The sequence below is a fragment of the Hypanus sabinus genome, chromosome 6 (genome assembly GCF_030144855.1).
Source record: "Hypanus sabinus isolate sHypSab1 chromosome 6, sHypSab1.hap1, whole genome shotgun sequence".
Taxonomy (NCBI): domain Eukaryota; kingdom Metazoa; phylum Chordata; class Chondrichthyes; order Myliobatiformes; family Dasyatidae; genus Hypanus; species Hypanus sabinus.
Window position 1 is genome coordinate 15,956,432 of NC_082711.1, and position 23,459 is coordinate 15,979,890.

Sequence of the window (23,459 nt, forward strand, 5' to 3'; positions counted from 1 at the left end):
TACATTAAGTCAATATGTCATTATGTACAATAAGGAATTAAACAAGCAAGTAATTGATTAACAAAGCTAGGCAATATATCAATAATAATCAGAAAAAATAAAGTGTTAAAAATATTTTTTGAAAGAAGATGAAGGGGAAAAAAAAGAACCCCTACTAACTGGGAAAAAACCCAAAAAAAACCCATTGGGAGCACAAACCTGGAGCTATACATCATACAAGCTTCCATTAAAAAAAACATCAATCCGCCAACTCAAATCCATTTAAAGAAAAATCGGAAGGAAACCATGTTAATTAACTCAAATCAGATGATAGTAGCGGGCGAGTGAACCCCAACTTTTCTCAAAATCAAATCGAGGAACAAAAGTTTGACTTCTTATTTTCTCCAAATTAAGACATTACATCATGTGAGAAAACCACTGTATCAAAGTAGGAGTGGAAGCACCTTTCCATTTTAACAAAATAGCCCTTCTGGCCAATAGTGACCAGTTCAGAAGCAGATAAAAACCTGGCCAGCAGGAGCCATCTCTTCTCTTCAAGACTGCTTTGAGCACACTGACTAGCACATGTTCAGGGAGGCTGCAACCGATAGCGACTCTACCAACTTAGAGGAGTACACAGCATCAGTGACCAGCAAGTGCATTGATGATGTTACTCTGTCCAAGACCATCACTATATGTGCTAACCAGAAGCCGTGGATGACCACAGAGGTGCGTGCGCTGCTGAGGTCCCGCGACTCCACCTTCAGAGCAGACAACAAGGCAGCTCTAACAACAGCAAGGGCCAAATTGTCCCGAGCCATCAGAGGGGCAAAGCGTGCACAGGCCGAGCTAATCCACAGCCACTTCCAGGACAGCGGCAATACATGCATGTGGAAGGGCATCGAGGACATCACCAATTACAGGACAACATCACCTGACTGTGCAGGTGATGCCACCCTCCCAGATGTGCTGAATAACTTCTACACCCGGTTTGAGGCAGAAAATGACGTGGCGGCGAGGAAGTCCTCCCCTCCTACAAATGACCAGGTGCTATGTCTCACCGTGGCCGATGTGAGAAGAACCCTGTGCAGGGTCAATCCACGGAAGGCTGCTGGACCAGACTTCCTGGTAGAGTGCTCAGAGGATGTGCAGCCCAGCTAGCAGATGTTCTCACTGACATCTGCTAGCTTCAACATCTCCCTGAGCAGCGCCACCGTTCCAACGTGCTTCAAGGCCACCACCATCGTCCCCGTGCCGAAGGAGTCTTCAGTGTCCTGCCTAAATGACTACCATCCCATTGCACTAACATCCATCATCATGAAGTGTTACAAGAGGCTCGTCATGAGGCATATCAAGACCCTGCTGCCCCCCTCACTGAATCCCCTGCAGTTTGTGTACCATCTCAACCGCTCAACAGATGACGCCATTGCCACCACCCTCCACCTGGCCCTAACCCACCTGGACAAAAAAGACACATATGTTCGGATGCTGTTCATAGGCTTCAGTTCAGCATTCAACACAATCATCCCTCAGAAACTGATTGGAAAGCTGAGCCTACTGGGCCTGAACACCACCTTCTGCAACTGGATCCTAGACTTTCTGACTAGAAGACCTCAGTCAGTCCAGATCGGAAGCAGCTTCTCCAACACCATCACACTGAGCACGGGGGCTCCCCAGGGCGCCGTGCTCAGCCCACTGCTGTTCACACTGCTGACCCATGACTGTGCTGCAATGCACAACTCGAACCATATCATCAAGTTTGCCGATGACATGACTGTGGTAGGTCTCATCAGCAAGAACAACAAGTCAGCTTATAGAGAGGAGGTGCAGCGGCTAACAGACTGGTGCAGAGCCAACAACCTGTCTCTTAATGTGAACAAAACAAAAGAGATGGTTGTTGACTTCAGGAGGGCACGGAGCGACCACTCCCCGCTGAACATCAATGGCTCCTCGATAGAGATCGTAAAGAGCACCAGATTTCTTGGTGTTCACCTGACGGAGAATCTCACCTGGTCCTTCAACACCAGCTCCATAGCAAAGAAAGCCCAGCAGCGTCTCTACTTTTTGTAAAGGCTGAGGAAAGTCCATCTTCCCCCCCCCCCCACCACCATCCTCATCACATCCTACAGGGGTTGTATTGAGAGCATCATGAGCAGCTGCATCACTGCCTGGTTCGGAAATTGCACCATCTCGGATTGCAAGACCCTGCAGCGGATAGTGAAGTCAGCAGAGAAGATCATCAGGGTCTCTCTTCCCGCCATCACGGACATTTACACTACACGCTGCATCCGCAAAGCAAACAGCATAACGAAAGACCCCACGCACCCCTCGTACAAACTCTTCTCCCTCCTGCCATCTGGGAAAAGGCACCGAAGCATTTGGGCTCTCACGACCAGACTATGTAACGGTTTCTTCCCCCAAGCTATCAGACTCCTTAATACCCAAAACCTGGACTGACACCTTGCCCTATTGTCCTGTTTATTATTTATTGTAATGCCTGCACTGTTTTGTGCACTTTATGCAATCCTGGGTAGGTCTATAGTCTCATGCAGTTGTTTTTTTTTTCCTGTGTTTTTTTCCGTAGTTCAGTCTAGTTTTTGAACTGTGTCATGTAACACCATGGTCCTGAAAAATGTTGTCTCATTTTTACTATGTACTGTACCAGCAGTTATGGTTGAAATGACAATAAAAGTGGCTTGACTTGACTAATGTAACAAATGCAATTACATGTTGGTCTGATGGAGAAATACCATGAATATACTGAGAGATAATACTAAATAAAACTGTCAATTTATTAGGTTGTAAATTAATTTTTAAAACTTTAGAAATTATAGAGGAAATAGACTTCCAAAAATGTTTCAGAACTGAACACGACCAAAACATATGTGTCAATGTGGCTGTCTCGGTTTTACATCTGTCACACTGACTATCAACATTAAGAAACATTTTAGACAGTCTCCCCTTTGTCAAATAGTAACGATATACAATTTAAACATTTTAGTTTAATTTATTGAAATTATTTATTTAAACCTTCATTAAGTGATACTACCTTTCTTCGTTGGAGGAATAAAGGAGTTTATTCCTTCATGGATCTGTTCCAAGATGGCCGATTGATGTCTTTTGAGAAATTAGTAACTAAATACTCTCTCTCGTATTCACATTTCCTGCGATATCTTCAGGTCAGGCATTTCTTACAAAAATATGTAAGTAATTTTCCATATATACAAGATTCTGACCTGTTAGATATTATTTTAAAAATGAATCCTTTAGTGAAAGGTTTTATTGGGAAAATTTATAATTTATTGTTACAACAGCACAATTACCCTTCACTTAAGATTAAGCAAGATTGGGAGAGAGAGCTTAACATGACCCTGATAACAGAAGATTGGTTGTGAATTTTGAAGTTGGTTAACTCTTCTTCGATTTGTGCCAATCACTCTTTAATTCAATTTAAAGTTGCACATTTAACATAATTGACATAACCTAATTTATGTTAACTGACAACTAACGTAATATTGCTTTCTATCACTATTCACAGTTTTAATACTGACATCAAACTATTGTTCACATATCTATTTCAGAATTACCTGTTAAGATTGTGAAACCCTTAAGGGAGAAAATAGGCATGGAGAAGCATCGTGTCTTTTTTGAATGCAAAGTTTCTAGAAAAAATGCTGTGGTCAAATGGTATTATAAAGGAAAGGAGATTCATCCCAGTAAGAAGTACGAGATTGTGAGTGAAGATTTGCACAGGAAGCTCATAATAAATAATATTGCTTTTGAAGATGAAGGCAACTACACATGTGATGCTGTAGATGACAAAAGTACTGCCATGTTGTATGTCGAAGGTATGAGTTTGGAAACATCAATTTTGGAATGTTTCATCTGTTTAAGGAAGAATGAAGTTAAAAATAAGGTTTTGTTTTTAAAATATATCCCAATGCTTGGCTAAATAGGGCAGTACATGATAGAGTCAAGGAATCATACAGCGCAGAAACAGGTCTTTTGACCCAACTCGTTCACACCAACCAGGATGTCCATGTAAGCTAGTCCCATTTGCTGACAGTTGGCCCAAATCTCTCTAAAACTTTTCCGTTTATGTATTAGTTGAAGTGTCTTTTAAATGTTGTTGTTAATGTACCTACTTCAACCATTTGCTCTGGCAGCTTGTTCTATAAACACACAACTCTCTGTTTAAGCAAGTTGTCTCTGAATTCCCTTTTAAGTCTTTCTCCTTTCATCTTAAACCATGCCCTCAAGTATTTGACTCCCTTTCCCTGGGGGGTGGGGGGTGGAGAGGAAGATTGTGTACCTTTCTATGTCTATCATGATTGCATACACCTCCATATTGTCACTGCTCAGACTCCTTTGGTAGAGCAATGAATAAAAACCGAGCGTAGCAAACGTAGATTGCTCAGCCTTTCCCTATAACTGAGCCCCTTGAGTCCTGTCAATATTCCTGTTAATTGCCTTTGCACTTTTTCTATTCAATTACATTTTTCTTTTAACAGGGTAACCAAAATTATACACTATTCTCCAGGTGTAGTCTCACCCATGTTGAATACAATTGCAACATAACATCCCAAATATTAAACTCAGTGCCCTGTTGATGAAGGCCAGCGAAAAAAGCCTCTTTCACCATGACCACCTGTGATGCTATTTTCAGGGAGCTATGTACTTGTACTTTTGGGTCACACTATACTGTACTGTGCCCATGACCCTAGTCTTCACTGTGAAAGTCCTAGCCTAGTTTGACTTCCCAAGATGCAACACCTTGCACTTATTGGTTTGGACAGTATTTGCTGTTCCTTGGCCCACTTATCTAGTTGATCAAGATACTTTTGTAATTTTTGATAAGCTTTCTCACAGTGTTTGAAACCATCTTTTTTAGTGTTCCCTGCAAACTTACTAGTAATGCATTATCCATTCTCACACAAATGATTCCTATGAATGATGACGTCAGGCAGAACCCCAAACCTCGTGGCACACCATTAGTACAGGCCTTTGGTCTGAAAAACAACCTTCCACTATTACCCTCTACTTCTTACCATTCCTAGTTATGTATCCATTTAGTTATCTCTCCCTAGATCTAATCCAATGTAACTTTCCAGACTAGACTTGTAAGTGAGATCTTATAAAGGCCTTTCTGAAGCCCATATTATTAGAACATCTATTGCTCTTGCCTCTTCTTACTTGCCTCTATAAAAGCATTACGATATTTGTAAGACATAGTTTGCCCATGCAAAAAGCCAGGCTGGCTGTTTCTAATCAATCCTTTCTTTTTCAAATGGTGGTAGATCCAGTCCTTTTGAATCCTCTGTAGTAACTTCACCACCACTGATGTTAGGCACACTGGCCTGTAATTTCTTAACTTGTCTTTGGTGGCCCTAAGTGACGGTGCAACATCAGCAATCTACCAGAACTTCATAATATAGCAACCATTCTACATTAAAGTTCAAAGTACCTTTATTATTAAAGTATGTATAATTAAGCAACTGTGTGATTCGTCTGCTTACAAGCAGCCACAAAGCAAGAAACCCAAAATAATCCAATTAAAAATAAGACCAACACCCAACGTGCAGAGAGAAAGAAACACAAATCGTGCTAACAATAAAAACAAGCAATAGCATTGAGTCCATAGACCCAGGGCAGCTGGAGTAGGCCCATGCAATCAATGCTATTAAAATTTAAAATCCATTGCTTCTTGATCCCTTCTTTAGGTTGCTTTATTTCTATACACTATGATGTCTAAATAGAGTGGGTGTGCAGCTACAATTTTATACTGCTCTAACTGGCAAATGGAAGATTAACTTGAGAGGTTGTCAGACCCTACAGTTTTCCTAAAATTTTGTGACTTAGTCACATAGTCTCTGATCCCAAGTGATCAAAAGATATAAAATGTACTGATGGAAATCCTCACTAAATGCTGAGTGTAAGCTTGGGAACTGTTTTATGGAGCTCCATTTGCAATGATATCATTGAGCTTCTGGTTACATTTCATTTCAATTCTCCTTTGTATTCCCACACTGATTTGCCTGTCCTCTGACTTTCTCATTATGGTGAAGTCAAATGCAAACAAGAACAGCACTTCATTCTACTTGAGTAGTCTGCAAACCAATGGTATGAACGCTGAATTTTCCTGTGTTACCACTTTAAGGGAACAATGGATTTCCAAGATTCAATTTTAAATTTCACATTTATTTATCACATGTACATCAAAACATAGAGTGAAATATGTTGTTTGTGTTGACAACCAACACACTTGAGGGCATTCTTGGGGCAGCCCACAAGTGTTCCCACACATTCTGGCACCAACACAGCAACACACAATACTTTGCAGAACAACACAGAACACAAAATAGAACATACCAAGGAACAAAACAATGCGCACATACACAGTCCTGCAACCCAAGGACAGGCTGTCTTCAGCTGCCAGCAGACTTGCACTCTTTCTTGCAAACTTAGACTCCTAGATCAATGAATTTGTTTAAATATGCTTTATTGACAGAGCAATCAATTACCATCAATAAGGCAATATCTGATGTGGAAGTGACTGAGCCAAACGATGCCAGATTTGAATGTGAGCTTTCAGTTGCTGATGTGAAACCTCCAAAATGGATACTAAATGGTGAAATACTTCATCCATCTAAAAATGTGGACATTGAGCATTGTGGCACTATTCACCGCCTTATCCTGAAAAATACATCTTGCCAGATGACCGGCATAGTTCAATTTATTGCTGGGAAATCAAAATCTGAAGCAAGATTAACCATTAAAGGTATTCAAACACTATATAGTCTTGGATGTTAGCATATGGTCCTACAGGCACCTGTACATTTAATCTCATGGTGAAACATAAACCATCCGTTGCCTCTACATATGCTGACTGGCCCGATGTGTTCTTCCAATAGATTATATTTTGCTTTAGTTTTTAGTACCTTGCTGCCATACCCATATTACTCATGGTTTCTGACATGAATATTGGCATGTGTTGGGCATGTAAAAATCAGGTGTGAGAAAAAGTTGTTTCTCAAGTCCATTTTAAATCTTTCCCCTCTCACTTTAAACCCGTGTCCTCTAGTTTTATACTCCTCTGTTGTGGGGGATAAGGACATTCACTTTATCTGTACTTCTCTTGATTTTGTTAATCTCTATTAAGTCACTCGTGGCTCATGGCAAAAAATGATGTAAATATCTCTGCCAGGATCCCTGCAGTTTCTTTGCCAGTTTTCCACAATGACCTAGGATACACAGGGTCAGACCATCTTAATAAGCTTTAAGTATGCCAGCTCCTTCTCTTTAAAATTCTGGAAGAATCATGGAGCACTACAACATAGAAGCAGGCTCTTCAGCCTGTCGAGTCTATGCCAAACTGCTATTCTGCCAGGTCCCATTGTCCCAGAGCTGCATCATGGTCCTCCATACCCACCTTATCCTTGCACCTATCCAATATTGTCCTAAGTGCTGCAATCGAATCTGCATCCACCACTTCCATTGGCAGGTCACTCCCCACTCTCAACACCTTCAACATGAAGAAGTTTCCCCTCAGGTTCCCTTTAAATATTTCAACTTCCTCCAACATTCCCTCTAATTTTTTTTATGCAGCTGCGTGGACCAACTATTGCTTTGAGCGGGAAAGTTTTTTTTTGTAATAGAATGAAAATTTAAAAATCACATACTTTTTTCTTATTGAAGGGCATAATGAAATACAGTACAACAAAAGTATCTCATGTTTGTAGACTTTTTCTCATTTGTCTTTCTTAAAATCCATTGTCGATAAACACTGTCCAGATTAATTCACATCCAGATGAAAGATACATCTTAATCCTCATTTGATCCACTTAAATATTTCACTTCTAGTCTGTTTCTGAATATATATCTAATTGAATTCATAAGACTGAATCCACGTTCAGTCAGCACTAGAAGCTTGAAATGTTCCAATGATGTCAACAAGAATTGACATTTCTTCAAATTCTTTATTTTAAGCATGTAGTTTAACACGTCAGTGAACGTAATTATTAAACCAATCTTGCCTTTCTCAGAAACAAAGAAATTGAAATCATAGTATTGCTGCAATATTTATGAGGCGACACTGTCGTCGCATATAAAAGAAAATTCCAGCTGTGTGTGATTATTTCAATTACTGTACAGCTATGCACCTTTGCAGCTTAGAGGTAACAGTGCCATTCATCCTTCATCTATGACTTTTAGTTCTAGTCTCACCCAACCTGCTTTCATTCACCCTATCTATATCCCTTATAATTTTATATACTTTATCCCTTCATTCTCTATGCTCCGGGGAATAAAGTCTGAACCTATTTAATCTCTTCATATAACTCAGGTCCTGAAGTCCCTGCAACATCCTTGTAATTGTTTGCTGTACACTTTTAATCTTATTGATACCTTGCCTGCGGGTAGGTGACCAAAACTGCACACAATACACCAAATTTGGCCTCAACAATGTTTTATACAACTGCAACATAATATCCAGTTTCTATAATCAATAATCTGATTAATGAAGGCCAATGTGCCAAGAGCTTTCTTTACAACCCTATGTACACCTGTGATGCCAATTTCAAGGAATTATGGATCTGTATTCCCAGATTCCTTTGCACTTTGTTGATATCCTCCTTGGCTTTGGGACTTGAGATCGCTATGCAGGCCTTGTGTTCCTTCAATCAATACCTGTTTTTCTGCTTCTCTTTTACAAAAGCTCTTAATCGTTCCATATCTACAACCTAGCTTTTGGCCACCTGTCCTGTTATCTTATTAAGAGACTTTGTCATTATCTTGTGAATCATTGCAACAAAGGTGCCACAGAGATGTAAGTTGTTGTTCAATAGCTTTAATTGTAAGTTTACATATTTTTCAGAGCCTCCATCAAAGGTTGTGAGAGAACTACAGAACATAACAGTAGAAGAGAAGAAGTCTGTTACTTTGAGCTGCGAGTTTACACCTACTCCCAAGGTGGTTAGGTGGTACAAAGACCAGAGCTTAATTGAATCTTCTGACAGATTCAAATTCAAGCAAGTTCAGAATGTGGTAGAACTTTCAATCTCAAATCTCAGCCCTGAAGATTCTGGTAAATATAGCTGCAAGTCAAGTAATGCACAGACCACCGCCACGCTCACAGTTGAAGGTAAGAATTTTTATCTGACAATAAATCTATCAACATTTTACTAATAAAAAAAATAGAAAAAATTCAGGTCAGGCAGCTTTTGTAAAAAGAGAAAAATAACTAACATATTAGATTGTAGATCATTTCAGAATATCCTCATTTTGATTTCAGATCTGCAGCATCTGTGCTTCTGTGATTTATTTTCAGTAAAAGCTGAGAATCAGAATCAAATTTATTATCCCTGACTTGTATGTCATGAAATTTGTTGTTTTGCAGCATCAGTAGGGTGAAGTCATAAAGTTACTACAAATGTCAAAATAAATAAATAGTTCAAGGAAAAAAGAATATTGAAGCAATGTTCATGGATCATTCAGAAATCCAATGCCAAAGGGGAAGAAGCTGTTCCTAAATTGTAGAGTCGTCTTCAGGCTCTTGTTCCACCTCAAATATTTTTGTTCATTATTATTCTTTGAGACACAACACCTCATGTGGTTGGAAGCAGAGCAAAAAAAACATATCTGCTGGAGGAACTCAGCGAATCAGGCAGCATCTCTGGAGGCAAAGTGAAAGTCAACATTTCTGACTATCCTCTTGCCTCCCCAGACCAGCTGAGCTCCTTCTGCAAGCCTTTTAGCCATTCAGTTTCCAGAAATATCCCCTTTTCTAACCACTTGAGAGCCAGTTTCGTGCATGGATGACTACAGGTAGTCCCCAAGTTACGAACGACCGACTTACGGACAATTCGTACTTAAGGACCAAGGAAGGAGAACACTGTCTACCATTTTAAGTCCGATCGCGATGCCGTCCACCATTTTAAGTCGCTGCCGTTGACACGGTGTGTTGAGTGTTTAACTTTGTATTTGGCTTAAATTTTTCTTAGTAAGATTCACCCTGACCCCCTCCCCCCCCCATGGTTCCGGTCGGCTGGTGGTGCAGTGAGATCAGTGCTGGGTTGGAGAACGGACTTTCTAGAGTTCGATCCAGTGAAAGACTGCTCACAGTGTTTCTGTTCCATTGACGGGAAGCCATCATGATTGAAAATAAAGTGGAAATAATGAAGCGTTTGGAAAGAGTTGAAACACCATCAGTCATTGGAAAATCGTTAGGCTACAGTCGGTCAACGATTGGAAAAATTTTAAAGGATAACGGAAAATTGAGAATAATGGAGCATGTGAAAGGTGCTCCCCCGATGAAAGCTACAATTATTACTAAGCAATGCAGTGGTTTAATTATTGAAATACATACATTTCTTAAGTGTTTTATATCCATAGAAACTTAAAATATATACTATATACTAAGACAAACATTTGTCTAACTGACGCTAAATAATACCAGATGTATTTGTTCCGATTTCCGTGCAAATCCGACTTAAAGACGGACTCAGGAACGGAACTCGTGCGTAACCCAGGGACTGCCTGTCTCTATTTCAGGTTTCATTCTGGTAAAGGATAACATCATGTCTTCAACACTACGGGAATGTTTTTCAGATAGTTAGGCAACTTTTAAAAAAGATGAATAAAATTATAATATTAAACCTGAAGGCAAGTAGAAAAATGCAGAAGTCTTTCAGCTGTGTATTAAAACTAACACTAATAGTACAGTTTTCTCACTGACACTGGTAGTTTGAGGTTATTGATTTGTAAGGACAACAAAAATTAAGGGAGAGAAGAAGGGAGGAGAATAGTGGAGCAGACTTGATGGGCTGAATAGTCTAATTCTGTTCCTAGTATCTTAAAGACTTGGAATTATGTGTTTCTTGACAGTGCTCACAATTCCTAATGAATAAGCTATGAAATAACCCAATACAATTACACAAATATACATGTGTTGGTTTTCATAGACAGTATCTTGTTTCAAAACAATGATGGATCAATTAGCCTGTTAAAATAATTCTGCCACACTAATTTGTTTTGTATTACTTTATTTCCTTTCAAGGGAGGCTTAAGGAAGTAGGTGACTTACCTTGTGACTTATTGATTTTGCTGTAGAACATAGAATAGTACAGCACAGTACAGGCCCTTTGGCTCACAATGTTGTGCCGACCCTTAAACCCTGCCTCCTATATAACCCCTCACCTTAAATTCCTACATACACCTGTCTAGTAGTCTCTTAAATTTCACTAGTGTATCTGCCTCCACCACTGACCCAGGCAGTGCATTCCACGCCCCAACCACTCTCTGAGTAAAAAACCTTTCCTCTAATATCCCCCTTGAACTTCCCACCCCTTACCTTAAAGCCATGTCCCCTTGTATTGAGCAGTGCTGCCCTGGGGAAGATGTGCTGGCTGTCCAGTCTATCTATTCCTCTTAATATCTTGTATACCTCTGTCATGTCTCCTCTCATCCTCCTCTCCAAAGAGTAAAGTCCTAGCTCCCTTAATCTCGGACCATAATCCATACTCTCTAAACCAGTCCTGGTAAATCTCCTCTGTACCCTTTCCAGTGTTTCCACATCCTTCCTATAGTGAGGCAACCAGAACTGGACGCAGTACTTGAGGTGTGGCCTAACCAGAGTTTTATAGAGCTGCATCATTACCTTGTGATTCTTAAACTCTATCCCTTGACTTATGAAAGCTAACACCCCATAAGTTTTCTTAAATACCCTATCTGCCTGTGAGGCAACTTTCAGGGATCTGTGGACATGTACCCCCAGATCCCTCTGCTCCTCCACACTACCAAGTATCCTGCCATTTACTTAGTACTCTGCCTTGGAGTTTGTCCTTCCAAAGTGTACCACCTCATACTTCTCAAGGTAGAACTCCATCTGCCACTTCTCAGCCCAATTCTGCATCCTGTCAATGTCTCTCTGCAATCTTCGACAATCCTTTACACTATCTACAACACCACCAACCTTTGTGCCATCTGCAAACTTGCCAACCCACCCTTCTACCCCCACATCCAGGTCGTTAATAAAAATCACAAAAAATAGAGATCCCAGAACAGATTCTGTGGGACACCACTAGTCACAACCCTCCAATCTGAATATACTCCCTCCACCACAACCCTCTGCCTTCTGCAGGCAAGCCAATTCTGAATCCACCTGGCCAACCTTCCCTGGATCCCATGCCTTCTGACTTTCTGAATAAGCCTACCATGTGGAACCTTGTCAAATGCCTTACTAAAATCCATGTAGATCACATCCACTGCACTACCCTCATCTATATGCCTGGTCACCACCTCAAAGGCTTGTTAGACACGATCTGCCCTTCACAAAGCCATGCTGACTGTCCCTGATCAGACCATGATTCTCTAAATGCCCATAAATCCTATCTCTAAGAACCTTTTCCAACAGCTTTCCCACCACAGACGTAAGGCTCACTGGTCTGTAATTACCCAGACTATCCCTACGACCTTTTTTGAACAAGGGGACAACATTATCCTCCCTCCAATCCTCCGGTACCATTCCCATGGACAGATAATGAGGACATAAAGATCCTAGCCAGAGGCTCAGCAATCTCTTCGTTCACCTCGTGGAGCAGCCTAGAGAACATTCTGTCAGGCCCCGGGGACTTGTCCATCCTAATGTATTTTAAGAAATCCAACACCTCTTCTCCCTTAATATCAACGTGCTCCAGAACATCAACCTCACTCATATTGTCCTTACCGTCATCAAGTTCCCTCATTGGTGAATACCGAAAAGAAGTATCCATTGAGGACGTTGATCACTTCTACAGCCTCCAGGCACACCTTCCCACCTTTATCTCTAATTGACCCTATCTTCACATAATTGAAGAATGCCTTGAGGTTGTCCTTTACCCTACTCACCAAGGCCTTCTCATGCCCCCTTCTTGCTCTCCTCAGCCCCTTCTTACGCTCTTTTCTTGCTACCCTATATTCCTCAATAGACACATCTGATCCTTGCTTCCTAAACCTCATGTATGCTGGCCTTCTTCCACCTGACTAAATTTTCTACCTCACTTGTCACCCATGGTTCCTTCACCCTACCATTCTTTATCTTCCTCACCGGGACAAATCTATCCCTAACATCCTGCAAGAGATCCCTAAACATCAAGTGCATGTCCATAGTACATTTCCCTGCAAAAACATCATCCCAATTCACACCTGCGAGTTCTAGCCTTATAGCCTTATAATTTGCCCTTCCCCAATTAAAAATTTTCCTGTCCTCTCTGCTTCTATCCTTTTCCATGATGCTAAAGGCCAGGGAATGGTGGTCACTGTCTCCCAGATGCTCACCCACTGAGAGATCTGTGACCTGACCCGGTTCCTTACCTGATACTAGATCTAGTATGGCATTCCCCCTAGTTGGCCTGTCAACATACTGTGACTGGAATCCGTCCTGGACACACTTAACAAACTCTGTTCCGTCTAACCCATTGGAATTAATCAGGTGCCAATCAATAATAGGGAAGTTAGTCACCCATGATAACAATCCTGTTATTTTTGCCCCTTTCCAAAATCTGCCTCCCAATCTGCTCCTCGGTCTCTCTGCTGCTACCAGGGGGCCTATAGAATATTCCTAATAGAGCAACTGCTCCCTTCCTGTTCCTGACTTCTACCCATACTGATTCAAAAGAGGATCCTGCTACATTATCCACCCTTTCTGCAGCTGTAGTAGTATCCCTGACTTGTAATGCCACCCTTCCTCCCCTTTTCCTCCCTCTCTATCCCTTTTAAAGCACTGAAATCCAGGAATATTGAGAATGCATTCCTGCCCTGGTGCCAGCCAAGTCTCTCTGTAATGGCCGCTACATCATAATTCAGTGTATGTATCCAAGCTCTCAGTTCATCACCTTTGTTCCTGATGCTTCTTGTATTGAAGTACACACACTTTAGCCCTTCTACCTTACTATCTTTACACCCTTTATTCTGCTTCTCTTTCCTCAAAGCCTCTCTATATGTTGGATCTGGCTTTACTCCATGCACTTCTTCCTCTGCTCTATCACTCCGGGTCCCATCCCCCTTGCAAATTAGTTTAAATCCTCCCGAACCATGCTGGCAAACCTAACTGCAAGGATATTGCTCCCCCTCGAGTTCAGGTGCAACCCATCCAATCTGTACAGGTCCCACCTTCTCCAATGATTCAAAAATCTAAAACCCTGCCCCCTGCACCAGCACCTCAGCCATGCATTCAACTGCCATCTCCTCCAATTCTTACCATCACTATCACCTAACACTGGCAGCAATCCTGAGAATGCCACCCTTGAGGTCTTGTTCTTTAGCCTTCTGTCTAATTCCCGAAACTCACACCTCAAGACCTCATCCCTCTTCCTGCCTATGTCATTGTATCACGACTTCTGGTTGCTTTCCCTCTTGTACCATGATGTCGTGCACCCAGTCAGAGACATCCCGGACCCTGGCACCTGGGAGGCAACAAACCATGCGGGTGTCCTTCTTACGTCCATAAAATCTCCTTTCTGCTCCCTTGACTATCGAGTCTCCAATGATGACAGCTCTCCTCTTCTCCATCCCACCTTTCTGCGCCACAAGTTCAGACTCAGTGCCGGAGGCCTTGCCACCGTGGCTCACCCCTGGTCGGTCGTCCCCGCCAACAGTATCCAGGACGGTATACTTATTATTCAGGGGAATGGCTACAGGGTGCTCTGTACTACCTGTCTACTCACCTTCGCTTTCCCCCCTCTGACTGTCACCCAACTACCTGCTTCGGGCAGCCTAGGTGTGACTACTTCCCTGTAGCTCTCATCTATGACTGCCTCATTCTCCCTTATGAGTCGAAGGTCATCCAGCTGCTGCTTCTGATTCCTCTCACGGTCTTCCAGATTGCCCAGCTGCATGCACTTCTGGCAGATGTGACTCTGCAGGAGAGGGGAGTTCCCTCAAGACTGCCACATCTCACATGAGAGGCACATCACCGTCTCAGGAGGCATTGTGAAGCCTAACTGGGAGCAAGCTCGTCCTCTGCCTCTTCTCGTCGAGGCCTCTTGAGTCAAAGCCTCAAAGGTCCACTCCTTCATTGGCCCATTCACTCACTGGCTGCTCCGCTTGAGCTACCCCTCTGTTTATTTGTTTACGCTTTTCAAACTGCTTGGTCACCTGACCTTGATTGCCCAATCTGCTGCTATATTTTAGAGGGAGTTGAATATGACAAGTGTTCAAACATTGTTTCAAGTTCAAACAAGTGTTCAGACTGTCATTCAGTGCATATTATTTACACATTCCTAATGTTCAGGTGCTTTGATAATTATTTGGGAGTGTTGCCATTCTCTAGTTCTGGCATAGTTTCTTATTGCAATGCCGAAAGGCTGGTGCAGTGCTGCAACAGATAGTGCCTCTAAATCGTAGCTACTGCAACCAAGGTTTGATTCTCATCATTAGTGCTGAAAGTGCAGAGTTTGCATGTTCTTCCTGCAACCATTTAGGTTACTTTGAGCGTCCATTTCCTCCTACAACCGGAAGATGTGCTGGTTGATAGGCTAAAGTGGTAAGAAAACTCCTTGGAGGGATGGGGTGCTAGGTAGTATTTGTGGTGGTGGCATTAATGTTCATGTGTCGGGGAATAGGTTGCATGGGAATAAGTATTGGTGTTGGTTTGTCATTGCAACATGTACCAAGATACAGTGAAAAGCTCCTCTTGCATACTGTTCATACAGATCAAACAATCGCAAAATGCGTTGAGCTAGAATAAGGTAAAACTGTAACAATACTGAATAAAAATATGCAGTTTAACAGCAAGTTGTTGTCTTGGATGCCACCTTTTCTGACGCAAATTAAGTATGGATATTTGGCTCATCGGGTCTCTACTGCCTCCTAGTGGGGCAATCTCATCACCCCTCATCTAATTTTCTATTTATCTTCAATTTATTTCCATCCCATGCATATCAGTTCACCTTTTATAAACTTTTAGATTTAAATTTACATTTGAGAAGTGGAGAGTAATCGGAAAAGTTGCACACTTTATATAGACAACACTCATAAAGACAGTATTGAAATTCAGTAAAAACACAAAATGCTGGCAGAACTCAGCAGGCCAGACAGCATCTATGGGAGGAGGTAGTGACGAAGTTTTGGGCCAAAACCCTTCATCAGGAGGGTTCATTGAAATTCATTGGAACTCAGTTCCTAGAATTGTTAATCTGTAGCACTGACTGCTGCCCTATTGTCCTGGCCATTTTGAGTCCCTTTCTTTAAGCTGCACCTAAGACTGTAAGTTCAACTGTAGACTTTAAACCTTTCCAGTTTTCTTCCGTTAGTGTGAACCTTTTTCCTTATTTATTGAACTTCGTTTAGTCATTTTCTTGTGGAACATCTTGGAACATTTCATCTCATAAAAGATACTGTCTCTGTTCAATCATGTCTCCTGGGAATCTGGCAGTGACTTAACAATTCATCCCATCACTGAGTGAGGCTCCTGTGCTCAGAATGAAAGTTTTTGCCATGGAATTTTAAGTATTTATATACTCAAACTAGAATATTAAAATAATAATGTTTGTATTTGTTTCTGCAGCTTTAAAAATAGAAATAACAAAACACTTGGAGGATGTAGATACTGAAGAGGAAAGCAATCTTGTATATTCATGTGAGTTGTCCCATGATATTGATGAAGTGCAGTGGTATCTAAATGATACTCCCTTACTCTCAAATGACTTTAATGAGATGAAGAAAAAGGGAAAGAGACACACATTGATTTTGAAAGGTGTAACACCAGAAGATACAGGAACAGTAATGCTGAAAGTTAGAAATCTGACAGAAACAGCGCAGCTGAATGTACGAGGTAAGGACTGCTCAAATGGACACACCTAAGTACTCAAATCCTTGTCTGTCTTTTCTATTGTAATTTCACTGTGACAAAAGTCTTGTAATTTGCAATAACCTGCATATTGAGTAAACATTTGAGGAAACCTTTCCTGTTCATATAGAAGATCTAGATTATTAAGGCAGTCCCATTATCACAGAAGTCTGTGTCAGTTACTGCTGAGACACCTACTTATTGCAATGGTTTTAAAAAAACACTCCCTGCTATTTTAATGTGCTGTAAACTTGTTAAGAATTCGAAAGCTGAGTCTCTTGTGAAGGGTCAAGTAATTTTCCATTTGTCAGCAGGTGAGAAAAGCAAGAAGCTAGCATGATATGTGCTTAGTTCCACTGAGAATTTTCTGCACAAAACACCTTTTTCAGTTGTTCTCTTGGGATTCAGCTTCTGACAACATCAACCTGGAATTGCATTGGCCTTTACAGAGATATTTAAAACATCCTTAGCCATGGGTGAGGTGCCAGATGATTTGAGAAAGCTAATTTGTTCCGTTGTTTAAGGTTCTAAGAGTAAGCCAGGAAATTATAGACCAGTGAACCTAACATCAGTAGTTGGAAAGTTATTGAAAAGTATTCTATGGGATCGGATATTTGAATAGGCAGGAACTGATATGGGATAGTCAACATGGCTTTGTCTGTGGTGAGTCATGTCTAATCCAAATTAGCAATTTATTAGAGAATTTTTCAAGGAAGTAACCAGGAAAGTTGTCTACGTGGGCTTTAGCAAGGCTTTTGACAGGATCCTGCATGGGAAGTTGGTCAAAAAGGTTTAGTCACTTGGCGTTCAAGTTGAGGTACTAAATTGGATTAGATCTTGGCTTTTCAGAAAAAGCCGGAGAGTGTTAGTAGATGGTTGCCTCTCTGACTGGAAGCCTGTGACTAGTGGTGTTCCGCAGGGATTGGTGCTGGGCTCATTGTTGTTGGTCATCTATATCAGCAATGTAAATGATAATGTGGTAAACTGGAACAGCAAATTTGTGGATGACTCCAAGATTGGGTTGCAGTGGACTAACAAAGCTTGCTGTGGGATCTGGACCAGCTCAAAAAATGGCATATGGAGTTTAATGCAGACAGTTGTGCAGTGTTGCACTTTGAGAGGACCAACCAGAGCAGCTCTTCTTCTGTGAGTGATAGGGCACCGAGGAGAGTAGTAGAACAGAGGGAACTGGGAATGTGGATCCATAATTCCTTGAAAGAGAGCTTCTGGCATAAATCAATGTATTGATTACAGGAGTTAGGTTGATTTGTGGACATTTTTGGAGATGTTGGTGAGGCCTAATTTGGTGAGTTGTGTGCAGTTTTGGTCACCTATCTGGAGGAAAAATATAAATAAGATTGAAAGAGTACAAAGGAAATTTGCGAGGATGTTGCAGGGACTTGAGGATCTGAGTTATAGGAAAAATTGAGTAGGTTAGGACTTTATTCCCTAGAATGTAGAAGATTGAGATGAGATGAGGTATACAAAATTATGAGGGTTATAGGTAGGGTAAATGCAAGTTGTCTTTTTCCACTGAGATTGGGTGGAAACATAACTAAGGGTCATGGTTGAAGGTGAAAGGTGAAATGTTTAAGGGGAACTTGAGAGGAAACTTCTTCACTCAGAGGGTGGTGAGAGTGTGATAAAAGCTACCAGTGCAACTTGTGGATGCAGAGTTGATTTCAACATTTAAGAGAAATTTGGATAAGTATGTGGATTGGAGGGGTATGATCTGTGTGCAGGTCGATGGGAGTACGCATATTAATAGTTCAGTATGGACTAGATGGGCCAAAAGGCCTGTTGTAGTGTTCTGATCCTGCTGAAAATATCCAGCTGGATGTTCCTGTCAGGTTACTGCTCAAATGGTTCTTGTGTGTTGTTGGAGAAGTATGAAGGAAATCTCCTTGCTGTTGGGATTCATGTGTCAAAATTTGCCTGGTCAGTCAGCACCCAACTCAAAGGACGGACTACTCTCATTCAGTCTCTTTGTAAATGAGAGTTGTTTCTATGCAGAGCATAATGACATTGGTAGATGTATTGACACAAGTGCTGAAAAAGTATACAGTAAAACTTCCATAATCTTTCATCTCCCTGTATTGTGCTAGAGGTTTTCCTATGTTTCTATACTAGGCAATTTCTAAGGTAAGGACATGTTTGGCACAGCTTTGTGGGCCCAAGGGCCTGTATTGTGCTGTTTGTTTTGTATGTTTCTATGACTTTATGACATTCATAGTATCCTCTCAAATTGTCCTTCCCAAGTTTGAGTGGAAGGAAAATAAGACTTGAAAGACTCTGAGGTTGGTTCACTTATCTATCCAATTCAGTTTGAGGATTTCAGAGAAAAAAATAAGAAACGTACAAGAGTTCAGTATTGAAAATACAGTATCCATTTAGCACTCGCATTGCACATGTTCAAAGGTTGTTTCTCATCAGTGTCAAAGGAGAGGTTCTTTACCAACTTACCAAGGCTATACCAGAGAGCTTTCTGATAATAAAAATTGATGCTAAGATCCTGTAATGCTTGTGTCACTTCCATATTTGAGAGACACCTTTCAGTGGAAGCAGACACGATTGATAATATTCACGATCATCTCCAGGACTACAGACACCATTTGGCCAAATGAGATAAAGAGTATTTGAAGATCAAGACCTCAAACAACACAAAAGCCAAGGTTTACTGGATAGCTGTAATTCTTCCCCTTTCATGATTCCATGATTCCAACAATAATCCAGAGTTTTCTGCTTATGCATTAAAAAAGAATGGGCTCAATAGGTTCATGCCTCATGCCAAGAAAATATCAGGCAGAATAGCAGTAATATCCTATCAAATGCCTGGTTTAATTTTGTATTTGGTGTAATTTCAGCTAGAAATAATCTGAGTTTATTTATTCTGCATGAAGTCACAATTGGATCATGTTGTGTCTAAAAAGCAGGCATTATACAGTCTGATTTCTAGGCTTCTGAATGCCAATACAAATGTCAGTTATACAAGGGGATTTTGAAAATTAAGTTTTTTTTTTCTGTCTCATTGCAGAAAAGCCTGTGGTTTTCATGAAATCTTTGGATGACGTTGTTGGGGAGGAAAGAGGAATGATTTCACTGGAGTGTGAAGTATCTAAACCCAAGGTCAAACCCGTCTGGAAAAAAGATGATGTGGTTCTTGGTTCAAGTGACAAATATGAAATACTGCAGGCTGGAAAAACACTTTGTCTTATGGTACATGACCTGAATAAAGGTGATGCAGGAGTGTATACTTGTGACATAGGCAGTGATAAAGCAAATGCAAAGGTCACTATACAAGGTAGGTATTACCATTAGATGTCAAGTTTAGATTGGTAACTAATTTTTAAAACAAGAGGAAGAAATTTCTGTGCAGCCTCCAGCCTTATGGAATGAATATTGATTTCTCTAACCTCGATAATTTCCCCCCTTTCTCCTTCTCTTTTCCTTATGTGCCCATCACATCCCTCTGGTGCCCCTCCTCCTTCCAATGTACACACACAAAAATGCTTTCTTTCTTTTTCAATCTTTTTATTGAATTTCATATATAAAAGAAACATAATATAATAATAAATAGGTTATAAATGCATAAGACTTGAAATTGAATTAATAGTAGTATAACAATATCCTATTAAAATATCAACATAGAAACATAGTACATTATCAATCAAGTCTATAATAATTATATGAAAAAAATAAAAATAATCATCAAAAGAAAAAGAAAAAAATATAAAAATACAGGCAAAAAATATTTTAAAAAAACTAAACTAAACTAACATGGGCAATAATAACAGTTTATTTGTATATGATAGTGCCAAAAACTCTGGAACTCCATACCCGAACAAGAATAAGTAAAGAGAAGGTCTGGAAGAGGCCAAATTAATTCATATGAAAATGTCAAATGAACGGTCCCCAAGTTTCTTCAAATTTAATTGATGAGTCAAAAATAGTGCTTCTAATTTTTTCCAAGCTCAGAAAAGAAATAGTTTGAGAGAACCACTGAAACGTGGTAGGAGGATTTACTTCTTTCCAATTTTGTAATATAGACCTTCTGGCCATTAATGTTACAAAAGCAATCATTCATCTAATTGAAGGGAAAAACTGATTATCATTCTCATTTGGTATACCAAAAATTGCAGTAATAAAATGAGGTTGTAAATCGATATTCCAAACTGAGGAAATGGTAGCAAATATGTCCTTCCAATAGTTATGTAAAGCGGGACATGACCAAAACATGTGGGTCAATGAAGCCACATCTGAATGACATCTGTCACATTGAGGGTTAATATGAGAATAGAATCGAGCAAGCTTATCTTTAGACATATGAGCTCTATGTACAATTTTAAATTGTATTAAAGCATGCTTAGCACATATAGAAGAAGAATTAACCACTTGTAAAATTTTTTCCCATTTTTCTATTGATATACTATATTGAAGTTCTTTTTCCCATTCTTGTTTAATTCTACCTGATATTTCTGGTTGTATCTTCATAATCATATTATAAATAAAAGCCACTAATCCCTTCTTTTAGGGATTTAAGGTAAAAATCATACCTAAAAAGTCCATTGAAGTTGAATTGGGGAAGGATGGTAGAATTTTATGTAAAAAATTTCTAATTTGTAAATATTTAAATAAGTTAGATTTAGGTAACTCAAATTTGTTGGAAAGTTGGTCGAAAGACATCAAACTACCTTCAAAGAAAAGATCACGAAAACATTTTATACCTTTACTTTTCCATATGCTAAAGGCTTGATCTGTCAAAGAAGGTTTGAAAAAAAAATTAAGTAAAATAGGGCTATCAAGAACAAAGTTTTTCAGAGTAAAAAATTTACGAAATTGAAACCAAATTCGTAATGTATGTTTGACAACAGGGTTGGATATCTGTTTATTGAATTTAACTAAATCGGCAGAAAGAGAAGAACCCAGAACGGAGAATAGAGAATATCCCTGTGCCTCATTGCATTCTAAATTTACCCACTGTGGGCACAATGGTGAATCCAAATCTGATTTCCAATAAATTAAGTTACGAATATTATTCGCCCAATAGTAAAATCTAAAGTTAGGTAGAGCTAAACCACCATTTTTTTTAGATTTTTGTGATTGCCTTTTACTTAACCTAGGATTTTTATTTTGCCACACAAATGAAGAAATTTTTGAATCAATGTTATCAAAAAAAGATTTAGGAATAAAAATTGGTAAAGCTTGAAATAAATATAAAAATTTTGATAGAATCATCATTTTAATAGCATTAATCTGACCAACTAATGATAAGGATAAGGGAGACCATCTTGTAGTAAGTTGTTGAATTTGATAAAGCATAGGTAGAAAATTCAATGTAAATAAATCTTTATATTTCTTAGTAATTTTTATACCTAAATAGATAAAGTTATCATCAACAACTTTAAATGGTGTCCTTTCATTCAATAAAGTTTGCGCGTTTAAAGGGAATAAATCACTCTTATCCAAGTTTAGTTTGTAACCAGAAAAACTACCAAATTGAGCCAACAAGGATAAAATAGCGGGAATAGACCTGTCAAGATCAGAAATATATAACAACAAGTCATCAGCATAGAGTGATAACTTGTATAATTTCTCATTACGGGTGATACCAAAAATATTAGGAGATTCACGAATAGCAATGGCTAAAGGTTCTAATGCAATATTAAACAATAAAGGACTTAAGGGACAACCTTGTCTCGTACCACGAGATAATTGAAAAAAGGAAGATCTGTAATTATTTGTAAGAACAGAAGCAACAGGTTTATGTTATATTAGTTTAATCCATGATATAAAATTAGGACTAAGATTAAAATATCTCAAAGTGTTAAATAAGTATACCCATTCAACTCTATCAAAGGCTTTTTCAGCATCTAGTGAAATAACACATTCTGGAATTGTGGGTGAACACAAAAATGCTGGAGGAACTCAGCAGGCTTGGTAGCATCTATGGAAAAGAGTAAAGAGTTGACTTTTTGGGCTGAGACCCTTCATCAGGATCTGATGAAGGGTGTCGGTCCAAAATGTTAACTCTTTATTCCCTTCAATAGATGCTACCAGGCCTGCTGAAGTCCTCTAGCATTTCGTGTGCGTTGCTTGGATTTCCAGTATATGTAGATTTTCTTGTGTTTTTGTCCTCTGTTCCTTCCCTTTTCCCATGATTCACTGTCCTCTGACATCAGATTCCTTGTTGGGACAGGAGCCAACTAAAGTTCCTTTTGATTGGTTTTGTTCACTGCTTTTTTTTCCCCTCCTTTTTTCTATTACAAAATTCATAATATCTTTTCATACTATTTTATGCAAATAAGCTATCTGAGGGAACTAAATTTTGGTAATTTTGTATTTTTATATTCCACTAAATAAGCTTGTGGAAACCTAGCTGTCAGATTATATTAAGAAATGTAATGTCTACTAACATCATTGAAACGGCCATCGTCTGAGTGGACAGAATCAGAGTAGTGATCTTGAGGCCTTAGCTCTTTGAGCTTTCAGTCAGAGAAATCAAAGAAAAGAAAAGCTCTAGGTTAAGTTTTCTTTTCCTTCCCTTCTTTATATCTGCTCAGTTAGAACCATAGAGGCTCTAGGTAGGATAGCTGAATGCTCCTCTTATGGGATGTGGGAAGGCAAGGAGTTTTCCAGTGTCCCTGACGACTATGACTGC

General features: G+C 39.8%; 1 protein-coding gene across 1 annotated transcript in view; it reads left to right on the forward strand.

The window, feature by feature from the left end:
• Nucleotides 1-23,459, forward strand: part of obscnb (obscurin, cytoskeletal calmodulin and titin-interacting RhoGEF b) — a 533,110-nt gene that overhangs the window by 111,249 nt on the left and 398,402 nt on the right. The window contains 5 exon segments of the mRNA XM_059971780.1: nt 3,561-3,827; nt 6,488-6,757; nt 8,852-9,118; nt 16,520-16,786; nt 19,836-20,102. Of these exon segments, the coding sequence (XP_059827763.1) occupies nt 3,561-3,827; nt 6,488-6,757; nt 8,852-9,118; nt 16,520-16,786; nt 19,836-20,102 (1,338 nt within the window).